The sequence below is a fragment of the Saccostrea cucullata genome, unplaced genomic scaffold, assembly GCF_032062105.1.
Source record: "Saccostrea cucullata isolate Sc308-1 unplaced genomic scaffold, CSIRO_AGI_Scuc_v1 ctg52, whole genome shotgun sequence".
NCBI classification, from domain to species: domain Eukaryota; kingdom Metazoa; phylum Mollusca; class Bivalvia; order Ostreida; family Ostreidae; genus Saccostrea; species Saccostrea cuccullata.
In genome coordinates, this window is record NW_026931531.1 from 232,251 (window position 1) to 255,803 (window position 23,553).

The following is a 23,553-nucleotide window of genomic DNA, read 5'->3' on the forward strand; positions in this document are numbered from 1 at the left end:
TAAGGCACACTCATGCGGTCTTCTGAATATTTATTAGCAAGTTACAGACAGTATTCTCACCATCATTCAACTAAAAGAGAATTCACATCGACGGTCGACAGTGAAGTGTCCTTTGCTATAACAAATGGCAGTCTGTCCATATGTTTTTACTATCTGGGGACTCGATCAAAGAATTAACTAAGAAAACTTTCATTTCATTTATATACTAAAGATCTGGTGATATTTTTCATATTTTCTTTCTTCTGTATTCAATTACAACATCCTAATCTATTGAACTGCTCTTGCGGTAACGTCATAAAAAGTCGCCATTTTTCGTGTATTGTGTTTATTACTTTCCCATTTCAAATGTCGGGAAACTGCCAAAAATTAACCAAATGCCTTGAAATTTTTAAAAAGACGACAGAATTGATTAAGGAATGGAATTAGGATAATTTTCATCCTAAATGAAAACTTTTCTTACGAATTAATTCTTATGTCTTCTCTAATATAACCTTGCTATTTTTACCGTGCGCCGTAGGACCGTACCTTGTGCACATTCAAGCAGAATAAAATCTTTATTTTTGAATATAAATTATCAAAAACATTATGATTCACTTAAATATGATGAATAAACATTTACTGAAAATTTCAGCTTAGTGCGCCCATTACTTTTAGAGAAAAACGCTTTGTCCACGATTTTATGGGACAACCCTCGTACAATAAATTCATTCAGTTCCTTCAAATTTAGAATCATTCTAAATGTTTTGTCAGCTTTAGGAGTAAGAAATACTGTTGAAATAAATTGATCATTACGGAAAACAGCTTCCCGAATTACACCTTTGTCCTTCCATTTTTGTATTTCACAGTCCAAATACATAGCCTGTGTACTATTCACAAATGTTTCTCTATCAGAATTTTGTAAAGGTAACGATGAAAATTCTAATTTGTATCCAGACACAATATCTAAAATAACCCAATTTGACAAAAAATGCTGTAATCTACCAGCAATTGGTAAGTCATTGGTGACTTCTGTGAATTTTTCACTAACCTGACTTATTGCCGACGACTGTCTTTGCTCAGGTTCCTTCGGTAGGGGCGGAAGGTTCCGCGAACATTCTTCTCCCCTCCTCTTTTCCTGGATCCAATCGTCCAGGAATTTTTTGAGCCTAAAAAAGGCTTCCGATTTCCATGAAAAAAGCCAGATTTTGTGCGATCTTCACTTATTTTCTTTCCGACTTTATTTGCTTCTTGAATGCTTTTAAGCTGATCAGTGATATTGTCACCGAATAAATTATCGGTGACGGCATTTTGTGATGAACACAAAGATCGGTATTCCACATTCAGAGATGGCTTAATGCAATTTCTGCGCACATGATTGATGTCATCATTAGCCATGGCTATCATAGATATGGCCTCCATGAGCCGATTAACGGTCTCATTTGTTCCAGCATTATCTCCATGAGGGTCCGTTTTAATGAGATTGTCGACGACTCGAATATCGGAACTATGGCATGTGCGATAAGTTTTTGCGGTTTTTGTATGTCAAGATCCGAATTCCTTGCAGATGCCGGTAATGATCGCCATATTTCCTTATTGACTTTCGGTACCACCAACATTTCACAATTTTGAGGAAGTTTGAATTTTTCATAATTTTCTTCTCGTTTCTTCTCTTCATTTGCTTTAGTTTTGTCTCCAGGAAACATAGCTTTCAAAATTTTCGCAAGCTCATCTCCGATCGGCAATCAAAACTTATCATTACCGTCAAATTGTTAAGATAACTTTTCCAAGATGGAATTTTCGGACGGTTTTGCAGTTTCTCCAGAAGAATCTTCAGACACTTTCTTCATCTTTGCTGGTGGTTCCCCATCAATCTCATCAGACAAGAGTTCATCTAAACGCTCATTAGTAGCGTTTAATTTAGCCATTACAAACTCTTGTCGTGGAACTGCTTAGATTGCGCTGAAAGCAGCTTTTCTACGAGGCGTTCTTCGAACGAATCTCGTAGGTTGGTAGGTTCTCCTGAGCAGCTTGGCTGCTTTATTGCAGGAGAAGAAGAAGATTCTCCTAAACAGCTTGGCTGTTTTTTAGTAGGAGAATTTTCAAAGTTATCTTGTGGTCCAATAACATGAACATCAGCCTCTACATGAACTGGGGCGTCATTAGATTTGTCCAAGGTACTTATTCCAAACTCGTCAGAAAGTTTTTGTAACACTGACATTGTTTAGATATCCAAAATCAATTAATAATCACTTCCAATGAAAAAACACTTCTGGTCGATCTGGGAATAAACGCGCAACTGATCTGGGAGTAGGCTTGCATATCTCAAGTGATACCCACGTGACTTGGTGGTGAAGGAGAATTTACAGTTCTGAAACATAGATTATCGCGTTAACTATGGTTTACACATATGTAAAAAAAAAATAGATTAACGTTGTAAACTATAGTTAACAGTCCGTAAACTATAGTTTACAACCGATAAACCTAGTTTATCAAATGTGAAACTATGTTTAGCTCATTTTTGTGAATTTGGCGTGCCACAGTTACCTGCTTTGTCAGCAGTGACCAATACGTATTGATCATGAAATCTATCCAATTCTTTTTTCACTTCTGGTATATTGAATATACAGAAGGATAGATGGTTTTCATATTGCACCTCAGTCAATACGCGATTTTAATATGGATCTAGCTGATACAATTAATCCATTCTGACAAAGTGTGTCAACGTCTTCTTTTTCATACCAGTCCTGTGGCAACGCACTTTGAAAAATTTTTTCAAAGTGCGTTAAAATTGGGACAAAATCAACGCACTTTGAAAAAAAATGTTCTAAGTGCGTTAAATTTTGGACCAACTCAACGCACTTTGAAAAATTTTTTCAAAGTGCGTTAAAAGTCTACATCAATATATTTTACCATGGAGACACTTAACGCACTTTGAAAAAAAATAAATCATATTTCAGTCATTTAAAGATTTTATTTGTTATTAATCTTTCAAAAAACTAACCCTAATCCTAACCTCAAAAAAGAATTGATTTACTCCCGTCGTAAAGAGGAGAAGACGGGTATAAGATCCCTCAGTCCAAATCTTTATCTTTCCAATCCATAGTTGTCAGTAACAAACGGGGGAGGGGAGCAATAAACCCAAAAAGGGTAAACAGCATTTTCAATGCTTATACGATGTATATATCTTTCCAAAATAAGTGGGGGGCTTAGACCCCCTCCCCTCCCCTGACCCTTCGCCCGATCTCAATGTCTATGCTATACTCAAAACATTCATATAATTATGTATTTACCTAACTGGTATGACGTTGAAAACTTTCAATATTAAATGATTAATTAAAACAGATGAAAACTAGAAATTTTTAAGTACAATAAAACGTATGAGAGAGAAAAAAATTTCATAGTTTTGAACAATCAAATTGCCCCCTTTTTATAATGAAAAATGCTAAATTGCTTAAAGTTGTTCACTGTTAGTGCCCCCTTTACACCTTTACATCTACTTATCAAAGACTATAATTTAAATAAAAGAAACTAATCTAGATCTTAAATAATCGTCACTCTTTTTTTCAAGACCCTTTTCCCTTCTATTTTAATCGAAACCTCAACTATTTAAAACGTCAATATCTCAGGTCCTGAAGTGACTTTATCATAAAAAAGTTATCCAACCAGGATCTGTTATATATCATACCGATTATTTGTAGGAATATTGACCGATCTTTACATTTTTTTTTCAAAGAGCGTTAATATGGTCGATATTAACGCACTTTGAAAAAAATTTACTTTTTTCAAAGTGCGTTATATTGGTCCCAATTTTAACGCACTTTGAAAATTTTTTTCAAAGTGCGTAATTTTTCAAAGTGCGTTGTAACACAGCCCATCTCCTGGCGTAATTTTCAACAGAATATATAATATTTTTGAAACTCCGACGCCAGTTGAAGGATCAGGGTTCCCTATAATGAGGACCTTTTAAAATAAGTGATCTAATGTCCTCATTTTCAACTAAATTTACCTCACCTGTGCAACTTAGTTAGCAAGAAAATATGTCCGGGTTTGGTTCACAATAAAATGCAACAAAAATCCACAGGCACCTAATGTTGCATATTTTTCTTCCCAGGCGCGTGACGTTTTTAACCTTTCTTTTCATAAATAAAAGAACTCCCTATACTACAATAGTTATCATTATAGTATAAGGAATTTATTTTATTTATAAATTAAAAGAAAGGTTAAAAATTAACGTCAAGTGCCTGTGTTTTTCTTATATATAAAAAATTAACCCCACACTTTATTAGATATGGGGTGAATTTTTTATTCATCATAAAAAAGTAACGTCAGGTACTGTGCAAAAATCAAAAGCTTTGCTATGGTTTCAAAAAACACATGTAAACGTTACTACCTTGTTCCAAGTATTCTAAAAATTGTTTCTTGGAACCGAACGACGTTGTTAGACAACTTCATTCTATGGTGACCCTTGTGTTGAGTATTTGGGACATCTTGATTGAGTACCACATACTTAAAAATACAATTATATAGAACTTTTCCAAACATTTCTAAAAAGCAAGACAGAAAGGCTACAGGTCTGTAACTTACGGGAAAGTTTTTGTAATATTTTTAAATTTATGAAAGCGTAATTAACCTTCATATGTTTTAATCCATCATAAATAAAGGCATTTTAAAATTTCAATATATAAAAATCATGTACCTTGTTTAGGGATGGGTATCTCCAAAAATTTCGTATCGAGATATATCATGATTTTCCCCCAAAATATCACGATAATATCATGATATTTTTACAAGCAATTTTTTTATAATGATTTTTAATGAATTGTTATTATTTTTCTTAGAAATATGCTAGAAAAACAAAATTTCACTTTTTTGAAATTTTTATGTCCTTAATTTTAATCATGTTTGGATGATAAGATGTCGTTCTTTTCACCTTTTACAACATTTTTAAGACTTTCTATAATTGTAATTTGAAAGATTGAACAAATAAATGAATAAGTCTTTCTGGACTTTATAATATGTACCTAAATATCGGTATTTAGGTCTCCATATCACAATACGTATCACGCAACAAAAAAATCGCGATATACCGGTATACCAATAAAATCACACATCCCTAACCTTGTTGTTTGTAATTATGGACATATATTCCATTTTGATAAAGATTTATGCTGTTTTTCCATTTTAAGATCAAAATGAAAATTTACACAATTTTTACATTACACATTTCATGAACACCAAAGTGAATCTAGCAAATCTCAATAATCAACAAGATGATCTAATCAAAGTAATATGATATATCCTAGCTAATGTTACCATTATACATTTGAGGTACATTTCAATCCCCTGACATTCATTAACCAGTCTGTCATTACAATAAAGTTCATGTTTTCCTTTAGTCTTGTTTTCCTTGCTGCTAATCTTGTAAACAGTTCATCAACTTTCTGTTTTGCCTTTGTTAGCAGAACATCCCTATCAAGGTCATTCTGAAATGATTTCACAAAATGATGTTAAATCTTATTAATACCTAATTTAAAAAAAAATGCACTAAACATGATTTCAAAACCATCAAGAAATCTGATTTGTTGTTATTCATTGTTTACCTCTAGTGGTTTTGTTCTGATATTCATGATGAATTCCCTAAGTTCCCCACTACATCTAACATTGGGTATATCACCATTCATCATTCGCTCAACAGCATCACTTTTATGGAATATCTTGAATTGAAATATAGCAAAGCATTCAGTAAGTACATAAAAAATGTTAAGGTATTTAAGACATAATTAAACTGCCTTGGAGACGACTAAGCCTGTGACTTATTGGGCATTTCCTGTAAGTCACTTGTATACTGACAGCATGTCATGTGACACGAAGTCTGTCATTTGATGTTCTACCTCTAATATTACCAATATTACTTATTCACTGGCATTTCCTAGGCTAGTTTTCTGTATTGGGAACAAATATGCATGAAAAAAGTGAAGAATTCACTGAACAGGGCATCAATATGGACTAAATGGGGTTGTTGAAATTTCTGTGATATCAACTTACATTTGAACAGCCTGCCCCAGTTCAAAAATTGATCATACTCAGAGCAAGCTCTTGAGTAGTGTATAAGTTGGGAGACATAAACACCATATGCAGAATATCACTACATGTGACATACTGCAGATCACTTAATTTTCGCGACACCTTATTTTCATGAGATGGTCATTGACTCTTTATTAGCATGATTAGACGTGAATAAAAATTTTCATGAATTGTGGTCATTGCTAACTATATATAATCTTAAGGAAGCTCTCTGAAAAAATATATATTGATAGACCGGAGAGCTACAGTGCCACCCAGAAAAAACTGTAATTTTTTGCTCGAGTATAATTTTTCCAAATTTTTACCTCAATTGCAAAAAATGGAAGTCAAAAAATTACAAGCGTAGTTGAAAATAAAAAGTGATTTGAAACCAAAATGGCAGTAAGCGAAATGTCAGAATTTTCAGGTCATTAACAACAATTTTGAAACTGGAAAAGTCAAATATGTTAGGAACACATGGTTATAATATTTTGAAATTACATGGCATTTCTGAGCTCTCTGGTCTATCAATCAGCATAGCATGAGACTCATGAACATTTCCTAAATCAGTTATATTTACTGACAGCAAAGAAGGTTTCCTATTAAAATCAGTTATATTTACTCACAGCATGGAAGGTGACTAATTTCAAATACAATTTCTAATCAGTCCTGTATTGAACCAACTTCAAGGCTTGTGACTTACTTCCTAAATCAATCAAATTTCTTTCAAAAACAAGAAGTAAATTGCAAAATCTAGGGCTTGTACTGAAAATAAAATTATATAGAAAACACATGGGTATCAGTGAAATATCTTGGATTACATATCAAATAGAGAAAAAAATCTGTCTAAATGAGTTTTTTGGGATATAAAATGACTAAAACATGTGTAAATTCTTATAAAATTCTCGTTTGGCATTCATATAAATTTTCAAATATTTCATTCAACTTGTAACTCCATAACACACAAAAAAATATTTTCTTAATTAAATCATTTTTGTATTTCAACTATAAAATATATTTCACAAATACATAGAAAACACACTATTGTGAGCGCGCTAAAAATACTTTCCAGATAAAATCTTTACCCCTTTTCCAATAACTATACAAGAAATCGACGATTATTGAAAAATATAAAGCTTTTTTATTTTGATAAAACTTGCTTCACGGAGCATGCTACAATATATATTACAATTAAAAATTGCACAATTGTACCGCAGAGAGTTTTATGATATTTTACCTGCCGCTAAAGTATTGATGAAACGTCACTTGGAGAAATTTTGAACTAAATTGGAGGGTATATGACAGTTTTATAGCCGTTTATAACTGATCAACGCTTAAAAACACGGCCAAAAATCGGAACGTCATTGAACGTCATGGAGCACTGCACTGAGTAAATATTATGTATGCACACTGGAAAATGTCTAAAAAGAGATTAAAATGTTCAAGATGCTGCCGGGAATTTCCTACACATACAAAGGACAATTTTACAAATGGTTGTAGCTTCATAAGAATGGAAGGATTGACATTCTGACTGATTAACTCCATCGATAATTCAATATCCCCCGTATCGAATGGACGTTGCGTTGCGCCTATATTGTTTTGCAAAGTTTCCATACCTGATCGATTAACTGCATATACCTTTTTTAAAGATCTCAATAATATCCGAATTAGTACAAAAGACATTATATAGAAGAAAAGTAACATGTCTTTATATAGATATTCAATTTTAAAGTAGAAAAAAAATAAGAAAAATCTGAAGAAATGAAAGATTTATAGAACTGCGAGAAAGCTTAACCGGTTGAAATCTGGTTGTCACGTCACCTTACGTCAAGTGATTGCTCCGTGAATCCCATGACCTCATAGTAAAAATCGTTGTAAAATTTCAAGATTTCATTATATGGACCTGATTTTTTACATACCAATAAACAAAATGTAGGAATTAATTCAGACATAGGTCATACTGCACAGTACACAATAGATTTTCCGTAATTCAATGTGTCCGCGAACTTTTCTAACGACCCTCGTATTGTTTCAGCAAGCATTCAATATTTATGCTAAATAAAGAATATTTGGTGAAAGCAACAGAAAGGACCAAGTTAAACTTCAAAGACCTGATAATGTTACCGTAAATTACTATTTGCGAGAACGTTATTTTCGCCTAATTTCGTGAGACAGTGTGCTCAAAAAATTTTATTCTTGCATATAATAGCATTCCTTAAGATTATATTGGACCACAATTCTTGAAAATTTTGTCACACTATCAAAGAAATGATAACTATCTCGCAAAAATAAGATGTCGTGATATTTTAGTGATTTATAGTATCTTGTCCACACACCTGATACAGAAGCTTTCTATCCTTGGGGGCCCCTCCATTTTTATCTCTCTCCAACATTTTTAAGTTGTTCTGTATCAATCCTAAATATTGCTGAATTCCTTTTTCTGACAAAAAGTTTTTTCTGCTATTAACTAATTCCTGAAAGAGAGTAAACACATACATATACTACTTATTAAAGACCACTTGTAATTATCAATACTCAGTATAATAAGAAGTTTTATCATAAGCTGCACAATATACAGATACCTTCCATAATGCACTCATGTAATTGTGATTTTCTCCAAATACCAGCTGTAAAATAAAAACAAAATATACATTTGACATTATTCTCCATTACTTAGAGGAAATCTAATTTGATAGACATATTTTTTTGTTTAGAGAGCAATGTACAAGCAATAAAAAAGAAGCAAAACTGCAAATTATTCTCCAAACAGTGAAACTAGAGGGGCTATAGGTTTCCTTGGGTATGTCCATCTGTCTAGCTGTCTTTCCATCTAACTGTCCCTCTGTCCCACTAGGTTTTCCACATTTTATTTTTAAAAGCTTGCAGATATTGAGCTGCTTTTTGGTATGTCAGTGTATCTCGATGAGTTACAGATCAAGTTTGCATTTCATTCCACTTCATTGACTTTTGATTTTTGAAGGAATTATGACCCTTTCAATTTTTAAGGTTTTTTGGAATTTTTTTTTCAAATACTGGCAGTTAATGAGCTGATTGTTGGTATGTGACCTTACTTTGATGAGTTATAGATCAAGTTTGCATTTCGTTCTGCTTCAATAGCATTAATAATTCAATGTTATGGCATTTTTTATTTTTAACAGGAACTAGATTACACTTGCCTGTAAGGGAACTAGTATTGCTAATACAAAACCCTCAGAATGCTTGTTTGAAATGGCTTTGCCACAGTAAAGTATTTAATTTTAAAAGAAAAAGTTTTCAATTCTATGCTCTACTTTATAACATGTTAACAGAGTGTGACTTACAAGTAGCATTCTGCAACTTACTTCTAGAATAACAACACTTCCTTTGAGCAACATCTCACAGAAAAGGCGAGCTTCATAAGCACCATACTCCAGAAGTTTGGATGGACCTCGGCTTTCAAAATTATCCTTGATTTCTTTACATCTTCCTAACACATTCTGGAAATTGAAAAAGTTTTAAAACAGAATAAAAAAGCAAATCACTGTATATTCTTTATATTTAACTAATATTCAGCATATTTTGATTTTATCACAAACAACCAAAAAAAAAAATTATTAAATAAAAAATAAGATTTCAATTCATTCAAAAAAGAAATTTTTAGTTGGTTAGGAGAGGGCAAATATGCAACTATTTAATGATTGCCTAGTCCTGTACAATTTAATGATGTTTCAGAAATTATGCATCGTCGGAACCCACGGGTTTCTCTCCATTACACTGCATTTAAGGAGGCTCATTACACCACTTTCTGATGACGTACTACACAAAAAAATAAACCTCCATTGTGTCGACCGGTCTGCTCAGGGGACGAGTCGTATAGGCACCTCTATAATATGACCCTGACCTTTAAAACGCTTTAAAAATAGATGAAACATGCGGTGTTGTAAACAGTGAAAACAAAGTAACGGATTCTTTATGCATAAACCAAGAAGAATTGCTTTTAGGCAGAAACAAAAGAAAGCAACAATCAAATCTTCGCCAAACAAGTAATGTCAATTTCATAGCCATGCATGCAGTGAACTCTATCAATCACTGACGTGTATGTATGGAGGAAATTCGAGTTAAAATCTACAACCTTGTTGAAATTGAAATTTTATTTAATTGCGCTATTTACTGTGTTGGTGTTAATTTATATATTTGTTTTCTTGATTTAAATGTATACTCTGGCAATTTAAAGCTTTATTCTGAATTTTAGATGTAATGTCAAACGTTCCATAGTGTTTTGAGTCTTGGCTAATTAGGAAAGATAACTCTTGAAAGTGGACTTTTTATACCAAATATTTTTTAAATTGGATTTTTCATTTCGTTTAACCTTTCTTCATTCAATTTGACACATGTAATTCATTGAAATACATTCCTTGTCTCTTCAGAACACATTTTAAAAATGTTTTATGCATAGATTAAAAAAATAATGACATTAATTGTTTTCTAGGAGAAAATTATTTTTTTCTAATAAAATTATTATTAGGTATTATGAGGTATTTTCACTTTGTGTACTTGTCTTAAGAAGATACCCATCATTTGACACTGAAAGTTCTGAAATTCTGTGAATAATACACCTGAAATAAAACATTTCACTAAAATAAAACAAAAACTAAAAAATTCTATAAAAAATATTTATGATATCAATACCCTCATCTGGATATTTGACATCTACATTATAAGTGGTGCTGTATTGAAATCTAAAATAAACTGTGGATGTAATGAGCCACCTTAAAATTATTATTCAGTGTAACAGAGAGAAAACCCGTGGGTTCCGACAATGTAAATTATGTATTTTAAAATAATATTCATGAAATGAAAAAGTTGTATGATGTCAACAAATATTAAACTTAAATCTTACCTGACAAGGTTCTGAATAGATAACCAAGAAATCCACATCACTAGTGGGTGTGGCTAGGCCGTACATGTGACTGCCTGCCTGAGCAATCAGAATAATTTGCTCTGGTTGTAACTTAGCAACCTGTCCACCAATCTCTTGCATTTGTTTTGTCAATGAAGAATGTTCATCTGGCAGCACTTTATAAATTACACAAATTAAAATACACACACAATTTATCATGTAAATTACTTAATACATTAATGAAAACATTGTCAAATCTGCCACGTACATCTAATCATATTCTGGTATAACAAAACTTATGTAAGATCTTTGTACTTTAATATCACCCTTCCCCCCACTAATCTATGGCCATGCTCTACAGCTTACCTTTAGGGACGGAGATCTTCCTGCCTTTCAGTCTTGTTTCTATCTGCCATTTTCCTATGATTTCCTCCATTTCCTGTTGATTGGTGTACTGGAGGTTTTTGAGATCTGAAATTACCGAGTCCCGCCACCGGACAAGTAGGTCAAATATATCTCTCTTTGATACGTCTGGGTCCTACAACAAACCAGTGTCTTATGATCCATAGAATATTAAGTGGGCAGTCATTTATTTAGAAGTTTAATTTTTATGAAAGTGTTTACTGTTAGAAAGTATTCAATAGTTTGACAATGCCCATACCTTATAAAGGCTGTATAGAAGTTCCTTTCCTCTAACAGCTATGTCAGGAAGACTGGATAGCTGTGAGGGATCTGTACATGGTGGTAAATCAGCAGAGATGTTGTACAAATGATTCATCAATCTGAAAAAAGGTAAGTCGCAGAAGAAGTGATTTAATTTAACATGCATAACAAGATAAAAGTTCAAAATTTCAACAACAAAAAAATGCATCAACTCAGATTACTGAGCAGCTATCATTACACAAGGTACATGTAATTTTTACTAAATATTGCAATCATTTTATCAGTTAGTGATTTGTCATCACCTGAAGCTGTTGCAGAACTCGTGAAATGTGGTCGACTCTACCAGACGGAACTTGCCATCCTTTCCTTTCTTTCCAATACCACTTACTGACTGACCTTTACAGGCTTCCACATAGCCCTTGAGTTCTAAAAAAGAATTGTCCATATAAACTTGTGTTCTACAAATAAAATCTTCCACATAGCTAAAAATACCAAAAAAAATCCACTTTAACTGAGTACTGAAAACAGAATATGCAAATAAAACCTAAAAAAAACCTAAATTTATCAATGCACATGACACAACTAATACATGTACATTTTTAAAGTATATAATTTATTTTTCAATCAATTTTAATTGGGGTTAAAAAAGCAAAAGGACAAAAATTGATAACAATTTGAATCCTAAAAATAAGAACTAGTGATTTTTAATTTTTTTCTTCTTTATACTTAAACAGTAGCTGCAGAACTGTAGCTCTCCATAAAAAATATTTTGACAGACCAGAGAGCTACAGTGTCACCCATTGTAAGAACTGTATATTTATTGAGCACAAAAAGTTGCACTTAGTTCTGGATTAATTCTTCCAAATTCTTACCGCAATCAACAAAAAGATAGATTTAAAAAAATTCCTTACTCCTCTGTGTTGTTGCATCTGAATTAGTAGTACCGAATTATCTTGCAAACAAATGGCGCAGTACAAATAGACGAAATTTTCAATGATCTCAATTCAGGGCTGGGAGGGCTATTAACAACAATTATAAGGAATGTTTTGTTGTTGAAACAGTGAAAGAATGTGTTAGGAACATATGGTTAGTAATATTTTGAGATGACAGTATAAAAACATGGAGAAATAAATTGAGAAACAGCACATTGTTCAATAAATGTATTGATATTTCAATATATATTTTTTTGGAGAGATTACAGTTCTGCAGCTAACTTAAACAGGTAAATGCAAAAAAAAATTCTTTTTCTGTTTTCTAAATGTATAAAAAAAAAATTACCAATAACTTAGTGTAGCACACATTACTTGTAACTTTGGAAAACTCCAGCTGTTCCTTCAGTTGTTTCCATTGGTCCGTTTGTATTAACTGGGCGGAGTCAGGACAATACAGGACCTCCACACATCTGGTTCTACCCTTCACAATGGCATACACAAAGTGATACAGCTCTATAGCACACAGCCAGCCCTGAAACAACACATTTCTACAGATCTAAGGCTTGTATTATTATTAATTTCCAATTTTAATGTTTAATGGTGTTTCTTGAGCAGATTATTTTTATTCAAAATGTTTCAATTTGTGAGTTAAATGTTTCAATCTACTGCATTTACGCCTTTTGATCTGATATGATGAAGGCAAAAGAGGCAAAAATATATCAGCTAGGGTGAAATTTTTCCCCCATGTAAAGTTGTTAAAACTGTAAAATTATTAGTATCACACTCAGTCCAACTTACAGCAATATTTGAAAACTCATTGAACAGTTTGCAATTCATAATTCATCAAAAAGACTGTCATTTCTTTATATATCAGATAAAAAAAACATGTAAAATATATCAAATCTATAATGAATAGTACCTTATCCAGGACAAATTTTTCATTTAATACATGTTGATTAACTGGTGCTAGGAATTGGTGGTCACTTGACAGGTAAACAATGAAGAGGACATTATGTCGAGCCTGCTCCCCTCGCTCGTCCTGGCTGGCTTGGTACCAGGGACACGTCACAAGGACGGCCGATAAAACCTCCGCTCCTGTATATGGAATAGGTAAGATATTTAACAACATTTTAATAGCTCTGCTCACCTTTTGGTAGAGGACTCAATGCTGATTAAATCATGCCAACAGTTTAACTGCTTGATGTCCTGGAGTAAAGGAGAAGAATTTTAAAGATAGTATTTATTTTAGTGGTTTTGGCCCCACCCCTCGGGCCCCAGGGAAGCAGGGACCATGAAATTCACAATTTTTGTTCCCCTTTACCCATAGATGATTTGTGCCAAAATTAGTTGAAATTGGTTGAGCTGTTGCAGAGAAGAAGCTGAAAATGATCAAATGTTAACACATGATGGAAGATGCACGACGACGGACAAAAACAGATAGCTATAGGTCACCTGAGTTTACTCAGGTGACCTAAAAATATGGCTTGTCATTATTTCACATAAATGCTTTAATTATTTCTCACCTTCAAATGTTTTGCTGATGAGTTCCTGGAACTTTTGCTTGTTCTCTGGGGAGACAGAGTAGGGAATATGCATCAGCACCTGCTGTCGGAGTTCCAGGAGATGGTCCTCACAGACACTGGGGGAGTCAAAATTCCTAGCTGATCCATCTAGCTCACCTTTAATCTCCCTCAGATTATCAAGGGTGTCTACTGACTTCTGGAACACTGAAACATAGTTTCTCTGACTTAAGATTTAGTAAGTAAATAAAATAATTGTTTTATGATTAATAAAATCATCCATAAATTGTGTGGATAAAAATCCGATTTTATTCTTCTGTTGCATCATCATTGTGGCAGTTCAAGCTGTTTCAGTAGACTGAGACTTTAGAGGAAGCGTAAACTGATTATATCTTGTTTAAAGTATCATTGTTAAGCAAGTCCGCATATGTACAAAACAGTCTGCATTTTATTTTCTTTATAGCAACATCATACACATTTTTTACTTCAACAGATATATTTAAATGCTTGACTGTTCTGATGACGACCGCCTCAAGTCAAAACCGGTCAATAAATCTTTACTGCTGCATTCTCACAAAGTGTTTTTTCGCTTAATTATCAAAATTAAACAAAACTAAGAAATTATAGGTATAAAAATGTAATTACAATTTGATATAACTGATTTTTTAACCGAGTTTGCAATTGATAGGTAGGTTGACATCGTTGTAGTGTGTTTTTGACGTTAAATAAATGGAATATTAAATATGTAAAGGGGTAATAAAAATATTATTCAAAATGATGAAACATACGAACTTGAAATTTAAAACATAGAATTTTTTAAGTATAATCTTAATATTTTTGTTATGGTTTCATGTGAATCCATTGTGTACGTCATATTTTGTAATACTCTATAAAAATAGTAAAATTTGCTAATTTTTTTGCATTTTGAGATGCCCCCTCTGGTAACAAGACGGTAGAATTTTGTGTTTCTTATATATATTGTATAATATAGTATTACTTATCAAATATTATAGTTTGAACAAAATGTCTATTGTTGTATTTGTATAATTTGCTTTAAAGTGCAAAAAATTGGCATTTTCCTATATAATTTTAATTTCATTATTTTCTATGTTCAAAAATATAAGTAAAAACTTTGCATGTACACTGAAGTTAATATATATATATGGTATAAAAATGAAGAGTTTCGCTATTGTAGTTTTCACAAAATAAAACTATAGTCGGCCCCCTTAAATGCTTGATTGTTCTGATGACGACCGCCTCAGGTTGAAACCGGTCAATAAATCTTTACTGCTGCATTCTCACAAAGTGTTGGCGATCTGTTTTATATTTTAACATTTACAACTTTAGTTACAGACCCTATTGAATACCTTTGGTATCCATACGTAAGAATCTTCAGCAATTTTAACCTCATTGTGTTGGTCTCCAGCTTTTATTCATTCTTAGAAGATTTTTAAATAACTTTTTTTCCTCAGTTATATGTATGGATTTAATATGAAAGGGAAGGATTTGGATCTTCCCTCGAACAAAGTTAAATCCTCTTGTAGCTTGGTTGAAATTGGCTTACATGTTCATATAAAAATAGAAAATGGTCAACTTACAGACAGACGAGCGATAAACTTTATCAAACCTTCGATCAAGTGAGGTAAAGAAAAACCCACCATCCGTGTGTTTGTGAGTCCTTTTCAGATTAAGATGTAACTTCTCGTGTGCTTGCAGTACATCAGTTGCCAGACGTACAGACTCATCATTTTCCATATTCCTTTTGTTTCGTTGACATCTAAATAAATTAAGACTGTGCTTTACCCAAAAACATGAAATGATGAATGTCGCAATGTTGTGTAAATAATGAAATCGAAAGTAGAAACATGAACCTCGATCCCGAGGATTTGCAATGTGATGTGTTATTTTCACTTTCGATTTATCAGCGTTGTGCAATCTATATGTACTTACACATGTAAATCACAATTTTCCAGGATGGCATCGAGTGTTCGGCATGAATTTTTAGATATTGATGGCAGTGTACTAGAAGGGGTAAGAATTTTATTCCATTTTAATACACCAAGAACTGTTTTCTTATCATTTGATCATTGTGGCATTGTCCAACATTGACATGATAGGGTAAAATGTTGAGAATGATGGGTACAGCATTAAGTATAATATATTGAAACACATATAAAAATTGTTTAGCTCATTGTAAATAAATAATTATGCCTATAAAACTGTTAGATATTTATAAATTTCAACGTTTAGCAAAATTTTGCAATGATGCTTACTTTTTTTTTAGGGTGGACAAATTTTAAGGAATGCTGCATCATTAAGCTGTTTACTAAATCAACCGATTCGTGTCCAGAAAATAAGGGCAGGGAGAGATAAACCTGGACTCAGGTAAATAATAAACCAAAGGATTTTGTGCAGATACATTGATAGAGCACATGCTTTAGCAGACTGCTTTAGGTAATTATTTTATGTGAGGTCCATGACAACACATGTTAATACTCAATGTTTGGAATTTGTCTATTATTAGCTCATTTCAGTCACATCCCTTGCCCTATATAGTCATTAATGAGATCAGCCAATTGTAACTTATTTATGTGCCCTAATCAACACTGCATTCTGATGATATGTGACAGGCTCATCTCATTTCTGTATTTTGCAAGTTGACAAGGGACTAGTTTCATCTGGCTCCCATATGTGTTGGAGAGTCGGGAAGATTTATTTTTTATTTTGCAAATAATTCATTATTTCATAAAAAATTATTTTCTGATTGTCCATTTAATTGCCCATGGTAGCCAAATTAAATAATGCCTTATGGGATGATATCTTAATCAAATTTAGTGTAATCATATGACACAATAAATTTGTATACGTACAGTATCTTAGATATGTGTAAATGAATTTTCATGAGAATCAATGAAGAAAATTTTTTTTTAGACCTCAACACCTCACAGGACTGCAACTTGTTTCAGAAATATGTGGAGGAAAGCTGGAAAATGGAGCTGTGGGGTCAACAGAAGTGACCTTTATACCAGGGAAGGTCAAGGCCGGGTCCTATAAAGCTGACACTAAAACTGCTGGGTAGGCATTTATAGAAAAATGTCTGTTTTAAACTCCCCGACCCACTGCCAATAAATCTCATAACTTAAAAACCTTTTTCAAACCTCTTGTAAAAGATTTTTTTTCTTCATTCATTAGGGATTTTTTCCATCCCATTTTATTTTATCAATACTTCTAATTTCAGAAAATTTTGAAAATTCAGCATTGAGGTTATTTTTTTTTTTTAGATTCCCTACTTCTACCTATTAACCAAGATGGAAGAGGGCAAATTGTTTTTTTTTTAAAGATTGTCCATAAGTTTTAATGTCATATTTTTTTCTATGATACAATTTTAAACAAAGAATATAGCAAAAACAAAATAGAAAAAAAAGTGAATGTAAAATTGTGACCATTCACTAGATAATGGGAACATGTCACTGTTTAATGAATTAATATAAGTAGATAAATTTAGTTCTTATAAAATCATGTCTTTATTTTAGTTTTCAGCATACTGTGCTATGAATGGAGTGAAATGTTTTCTGTTTTGTAGGAGTATATGTTTATTGATGCAGGCAGCTGTGCCCTGCTGTTTCTTCAGCGATGGAGATGTACACATGTCCTTGATTGGGGGAACCAATGCTGAAATGGCCCCACAAATTGACTATATTCTAATGGTAAACGTCCTGCACTGAGCAAGCAAGGAGACATTAAATTTCATTCATCTGTCCACTCTGTCTTTCTGTTCATATGTCTGTCACATTAAACTTTGAACCTTGGTCATGAATGATTTTTGATTAAGAGTAGACCTGTGACAAGATCTTTTTCTTTTCAAAAAGGCTTCAATTTCTTTTTTCATGACCTTGACCTTAAAGTATGACCAAACTTATAAAAATGTTAACAATGGTGATTCAGTGTATGTGTGTTGGTGGGATTAAGAGTTATATATAAGGTTGAATATTTACAAAAATAGAAACATACCTGTGTAGAACCATCATCTCAAGCCACAGTCAGGAATCCGCTTATAGCTCTCTCATACCCATGGCTGCTTGATCACAAAAAGTGGCGTAATGTTGAATATTTACGCCTCCCTATTGTGACGTCATATGTAGTCAATGACAAGTTTTGTTTCCATCGCAATTGAAATCAACAATTTACTTCAGCAGTATTTCGTACACTGCGATTTGGTATTGAAAGGTCGCACCAAAGTTCATTATCCGACTATGCTTTACTCGCATTGGTCAATATTTTAATGAGCTACGAAATATTCATATAATCTTCTCATGCAACCACAGCCACAATGGGAGAGGATCGTACATTTTGGCTGTGGTTTGCGACGATGGTGTAGAACAAACATCTTGTTTATCTACTTGCATTTTAAGGTCAAGATCTAGTAAATAACTTGAGACTAATTTTTTGGTGCTAGATCCATTATGACGTCATAATCAATTTCAGAAGGTTAGTGAAACTTTACGGCTTTAGCAGAATTATGTAGAAAATAGGGTATTTTCATGTCATTCAATTTGAAATCATATGAAAAGTAAACTGGATACCTATATTAAATTTGATATTGATTTAAAGAGAAGGCCGTGAACATACTAATTACTGTTTTCTGAGAGACTGTAGGCAATCTGGATACATTTCCTTTGCCGAATATGAAAAAAAACTCCCATATTCATGACTGGTTTTCTTAATTTTTCATTGAAAATGACAGTTTGAAATACAGTTTTTCATCTTGTTTACCTACAAATTATGCCCCGAAACACCTTATTTGACAAGGCTAAAGTTATAAAGCATCAATAAAGGAATTTATTTCTCAAGTTGGATAAATCTGTAGGCACCTTTCATTTACTAGATCTTGACCTTAATCTGATTGTATTGCAGGTATTTCGACCAATAGCTGCACGTTTTGGACTTCATTTTGAAGGTGAAATTAAGAGAAGGTTAGTGAAAATATTAAAGATGCACTTTTTTAAACTTGTTACCACTGATCTTCCTTCAAATTTTCATTTTTCTTATACATGTATGCTGAACATCCTTCGCCATTAGACAAATCTAAGAAAACATAAAATTAGGTTTTCACTCATGTCTTCAGCTGTCTATAAGAAATTAGTCAATAAAATGATATACTTTAGATATCACATTTAATTAATTGTGACAATATTAAATAGCACTAATTGTTTATATTCCATCATTTCTAATATTTAAGGCTTTCAAATAGATATTTTAGGAGAGATAATGTTTCTTTAAATTGTAGAGGTTTTTTTCCTAAGGGAGGGGGAGAGGTTCATGTAAAGGTTTCCCCCTGCTCCGGTCTACGTGGGGTCACAATGACAGATCAGGGCACAGTCACCAGGATATTTGGGCTCTCATTTGTAGCGGGGGTGCTTCCTAAAAAGGTATGGATAATAAATCAGTAATTAAATAAATTAGTTCTACAAATATAAACCACAACATTCACTAATTATGTAACTTTTCACATCTTAATATTTCATCGAAACATTGAAATCATCCACATTTTAGATTGAAAATATTAACAACCTACTAGTATCAGGACTTTCAGAAGTGTTTTTATCTGGACTGTTTGTTTAAAGACCTAGTTTTCTCATCATCCAGACTGATAGTGCCTATGGGCTTTCTAATCAAACATAACATGTAACATGAAACTTTAAAGATTCAAGAAGGAGGAAGATTGGCAGACAACTCTACACTCATGTGTATTGATATTCAATAACTTAAAGAAGATTTACCTCCCTTTATTGCTGCCATGAATGATATTCTCTTTACATTTGCTTTGATGCAATGTCTCTTATGAGTGTGCTACAAGTGACATATAGGGCCTAGAGATAGTTCACTTTAAGGCAGAGTGTGCTACAGATGTCAAATAATTATTATATAGGTAGCTCACATTATGGCAGAGTGTGTTACAGATGTCATATATTTATTATATAGGTAGCACACATTATGGCAGAGTGTGCTGCAGGTGACATATATTTATTTTATAGGTAGCTAACATTATGGCAGAGTGTGTTACAGGTGTCATATATTTATATTATATAGGTAGTTCACATTATGGCAGAATGTGCTACAGGTGTCATGTAATTATTATATAGGTAGCTCACATTATGGCAGAGTGTGCTACAGGTGTCATATATTTATTATATAGGTAGCTCACATTATGGCAGAGTGTGCTACAGGTGTCATATATTTATTATATAGGTAGCTCACATTATGGCAGAGTGTGCTACAGGTGTCATATATTTATTATATAGGTAGCTGACATTATGGCAGAATTGCTACAGGTGTCATGTAATTATTATATAGGTAGCTCACATTATAGCAGAGTGTGCTACAGGTGTCATATATTTATTTTATAGGTAGCACACATTATGGCAGAGTGTGCTGCAGGTGTCATATATTTATATTATAGGTAGCTCATATTATGGCAGAGTGTGCTACACGTGTCATATATTTATTATATAGGTAGCTCACATTATGGCAGAGTGTGCTACAGGTGTCATAAATTTATTATATAGGTAGCTGACATTATGAGAGAGTGTGCTACAGGTGTTGTATGTTTTTTTATAGGTAGCTCATATTATGGCAGAGTGTGCTACAGGTGTCATCAAAGAACACTACAGAGGGGTCCCCATCAAGATAGACGTGTGTAAAGAATCTGAGGCAATAGGAGTCGGGTGTGGAATTATGTAAGTGGCCATTCACAACTTTTCAATGTCATTATTAAGTTCTTATTCATAAAACGTTTCATTTTGTATGATGTCAACTCTGTTACAATGTAATTAATTACTGACCTATTGTAGAGTTGTGGCAGAAACAAGCACTGGCTGTCTGCTGGCAGGCTCAGCTCTGGGGAAGAAAGGTAGAAATAAAGTAAAATGGTTGTATGAATTTCAAGCAATTTATTTGAATAAAAATACTTGCATTATTACTTGTATTATAATTCTGTTATCTTTAAATCCTCAAAAGGTAAGCCGGCTGAGAGGGTGGGGCAGGAGGCAGGGGACATGCTGATTAACAACCTGTATAATGGCGGCTGTGTCGACGAGTTTCTACAAGATCAGGTCAGAGGGAATATCATATTTATCTGTATAATCACATGGTATTTATTATTCCTTAACTTTCAGCAATTTTAACTTAAATAACATTCAAGAGGAGAACAACATTCATTTGTAAGTTTGTTAAAATCATTCAATTTTATCTCTTTAGAAAATTGGACTTTAAACAGAGATTTTATTCATGATTTTCTCCCTATTTTTGGTGATCAGCTGATAGTTCTGATGGCAGTAGCTGAAGGGAAATCAGAAATCCTGTGTGGCCCATTATCCCTACACACTGAAACCGCCATACATGTTGCTTCATTGATGACAAAGGCAAGCTCATGATATTTTGCTGCAAAAGTGAAGGAGGGGGGGTGTTAAAATGATTTATAAATGAAGATCAAATCTTATGCTTACAATTCACATGTTTGATCAATATTTTAACTAGTTTTAGAAATAGAAAAATATGTGGGTTTTTTATTTACAATGGAACAAAACCAAGAAAGATTTTTTTATTACAGGCAAAATTTGAAGTGCAAGAATTGACAAAGAATTCTACAATCATTAGATGTGAAGGAATGGGTTTAAAAGCTAAAGACAATAGTTGAGACCCAGAAACTTTAGAAATGTCATAAAACTGCTCTACTATCAAGACATGCTTTCAAGAAAAGCAACCCGAAGAATGGATTTCTGTTTATTTTGTTGACAAATGTGTGGATTTACCAACAGAAAAAGTTAACAGATCTGCATTCCTTGCTAATTTCTGTCTATAAACAACAAAGAAAGGAAAGAAATTGATCTGAACTTTTATGTTTTCATGTTAACAGTGAACAATTATACAGATTTATATTCTCTAGGACTTCTTGGAATTAGTGCTTTATTTGGATTGTTATGTTTATATTTGGTGAGAAGTACAACCTTCCATCACATGATGACATGAATCATTATGTCAGAACTGTGTCTTGTGATTTCACTTCAGATACTTCAGGATAAATGTCCTTACAGACAATCATCTAGACACTTAAAGAAAAGCAGTGAGAAGAATGTGGTCATATAAAATTAGAACGTAATCTATGCACATGATCACATGACTTACAATGGGCTTTGTAAATTATTAAAAATTCTTAGAAAATTCATTTCTTTCTGAATGATATGTACTCAGTAATTCATGCAGCATATGAAACTGACGGGCAAAATATTGAATAAAATGCAGTTAGAAATAGTAAAAGCACTGAGTCAATTTTCTTTTTACATTTAAAGTGTATGTGTTGAATTATGCTTACATTGAACAACAAAGATTTCTTAGTTTTTTTATGTAGATTTGTACATGTATAGTTATTAAAAAAAAAAAACATGGGCTACAATGCTACTTGATTAATATTGGCCATGTTGTTTTTCGGGATATTTTTGATATAACTAAGATTAATACAGATCGATGTAATGGGGAGAAGGCAAACATGCAGTCCCAGATAGAAACAGATAAAGGGCTGTTGTGGGGGCTCTATGTCCAACAAGGGATAAATAAAATTGGTATCCCAGTATACATGTATATACAGAATCTCGCCCCCATTGTGACCCTCCAGGAGGGTATGATTTATTTAAACAATTTAGAATCCACACTATGTCAAGTCCTTTTTGGCCCAGTACTACTGTTTCTTAAGATTTTTTAAAGACACTGTCAAACTTCTCTTTATCTTTGAAGTAAACTTGGTCCTTCTGAACAATTTAAAATCCTCTTTACCCAAAAATACTATGTGCCAAATTGGTTCAGTTGTTTTTGAGAAGATTAAAATAAACAAATGAACGCTAGGATATACAGTGATCAGAAATATGGCTCTGGTGAGCTAAAACGATAAAAATTGATCATTTGGGAAGAATATAATAATTTATTCATCTAAGAATTTTGACTGGTGTAAATTTATCATAAAAATTTCGATTCCGTATTGTCATAAATTAGAAATTTTCAAAGATTTAAAATATTTATGCTTGTCTCAAATCGTTCATTTTGAAATTACTGGGTGTTACCGCATTTAATATTCGTGTTTTTTTTTTGTTTTTCAATTTGAAAGCCTAGAGCCTTCCAATTCTTTTACTTTTGCAGACAGGTCAATGTAAGGGACTTTTGTGGTTGTTGTTCGTTTGTGCCTAAAGATATATATTTTTTACTCTTTATATTTATTTATTTAACCAGCAACGTAATTTTATCTCATATAATCTAAGATTCGGATGTCAGAGAATATATCTAAATATATTTCTGGAATTTTACGAGGTAATTGTAAGCATCTTATTCTTTATTTGACACATTTGGTCAATGAGTCACCAGGTCTTTGAAATGAAAACAAATGGAAGATATGAAAACAGCACCAGCAGCAAAAACAAAATTCCATATAATTGTAGTCAGAAGGCCATCTGCACCAGCGTCAATAAAA

At 32.8% G+C, this 23,553-nt stretch overlaps 2 protein-coding genes across 4 annotated transcripts; one reads left to right on the top strand and one right to left on the bottom strand.

Moving 5' to 3' along the window:
* Positions 1-5,238: 5,238 nt before the first annotated feature.
* On the bottom strand, positions 5,239-15,881 carry LOC134232883 (uncharacterized). Its single transcript, XM_062714860.1, has 13 exons — positions 15,695-15,881; positions 14,040-14,243; positions 13,436-13,611; positions 12,889-13,048; positions 11,887-12,010; positions 11,583-11,703; positions 11,288-11,459; positions 10,922-11,097; positions 9,384-9,518; positions 8,625-8,669; positions 8,379-8,516; positions 5,580-5,693; positions 5,239-5,462 (listed from the first exon to the last, which is right to left on the bottom strand). Exons 1-13 carry the CDS (start codon positions 15,789-15,791, stop codon positions 5,295-5,297), a joined length of 1,830 nt encoding a protein of 609 aa, XP_062570844.1. The 5' UTR covers positions 15,792-15,881; the 3' UTR covers positions 5,239-5,294.
* A 31-nt stretch (positions 15,882-15,912) lies between these two features.
* On the top strand, positions 15,913-22,352 carry LOC134232884 (RNA 3'-terminal phosphate cyclase-like). 3 transcript variants are annotated; one of them, XM_062714864.1, is made up of 12 exons: positions 15,913-16,067; positions 16,321-16,421; positions 16,968-17,111; positions 17,620-17,743; positions 18,951-19,009; positions 19,324-19,465; positions 20,286-20,316; positions 20,686-20,773; positions 20,888-20,946; positions 21,054-21,148; positions 21,353-21,457; positions 21,646-22,352. In XM_062714864.1, exons 1-12 carry the CDS (start codon positions 15,933-15,935, stop codon positions 21,730-21,732), a joined length of 1,170 nt encoding a protein of 389 aa, XP_062570848.1. In that variant the 5' UTR covers positions 15,913-15,932; the 3' UTR covers positions 21,733-22,352. The 3 variants fall into 3 exon arrangements, with proteins under 3 accessions (XP_062570848.1, XP_062570846.1, XP_062570847.1); XM_062714863.1 differs by lacking the exon at positions 20,286-20,316 and adding an exon at positions 20,550-20,580 and having other exon boundaries at positions 15,914-16,067; XM_062714862.1 differs by lacking the exon at positions 20,286-20,316 and having other exon boundaries at positions 20,655-20,773.
* Positions 22,353-23,553: the final 1,201 nt, after the last annotated feature.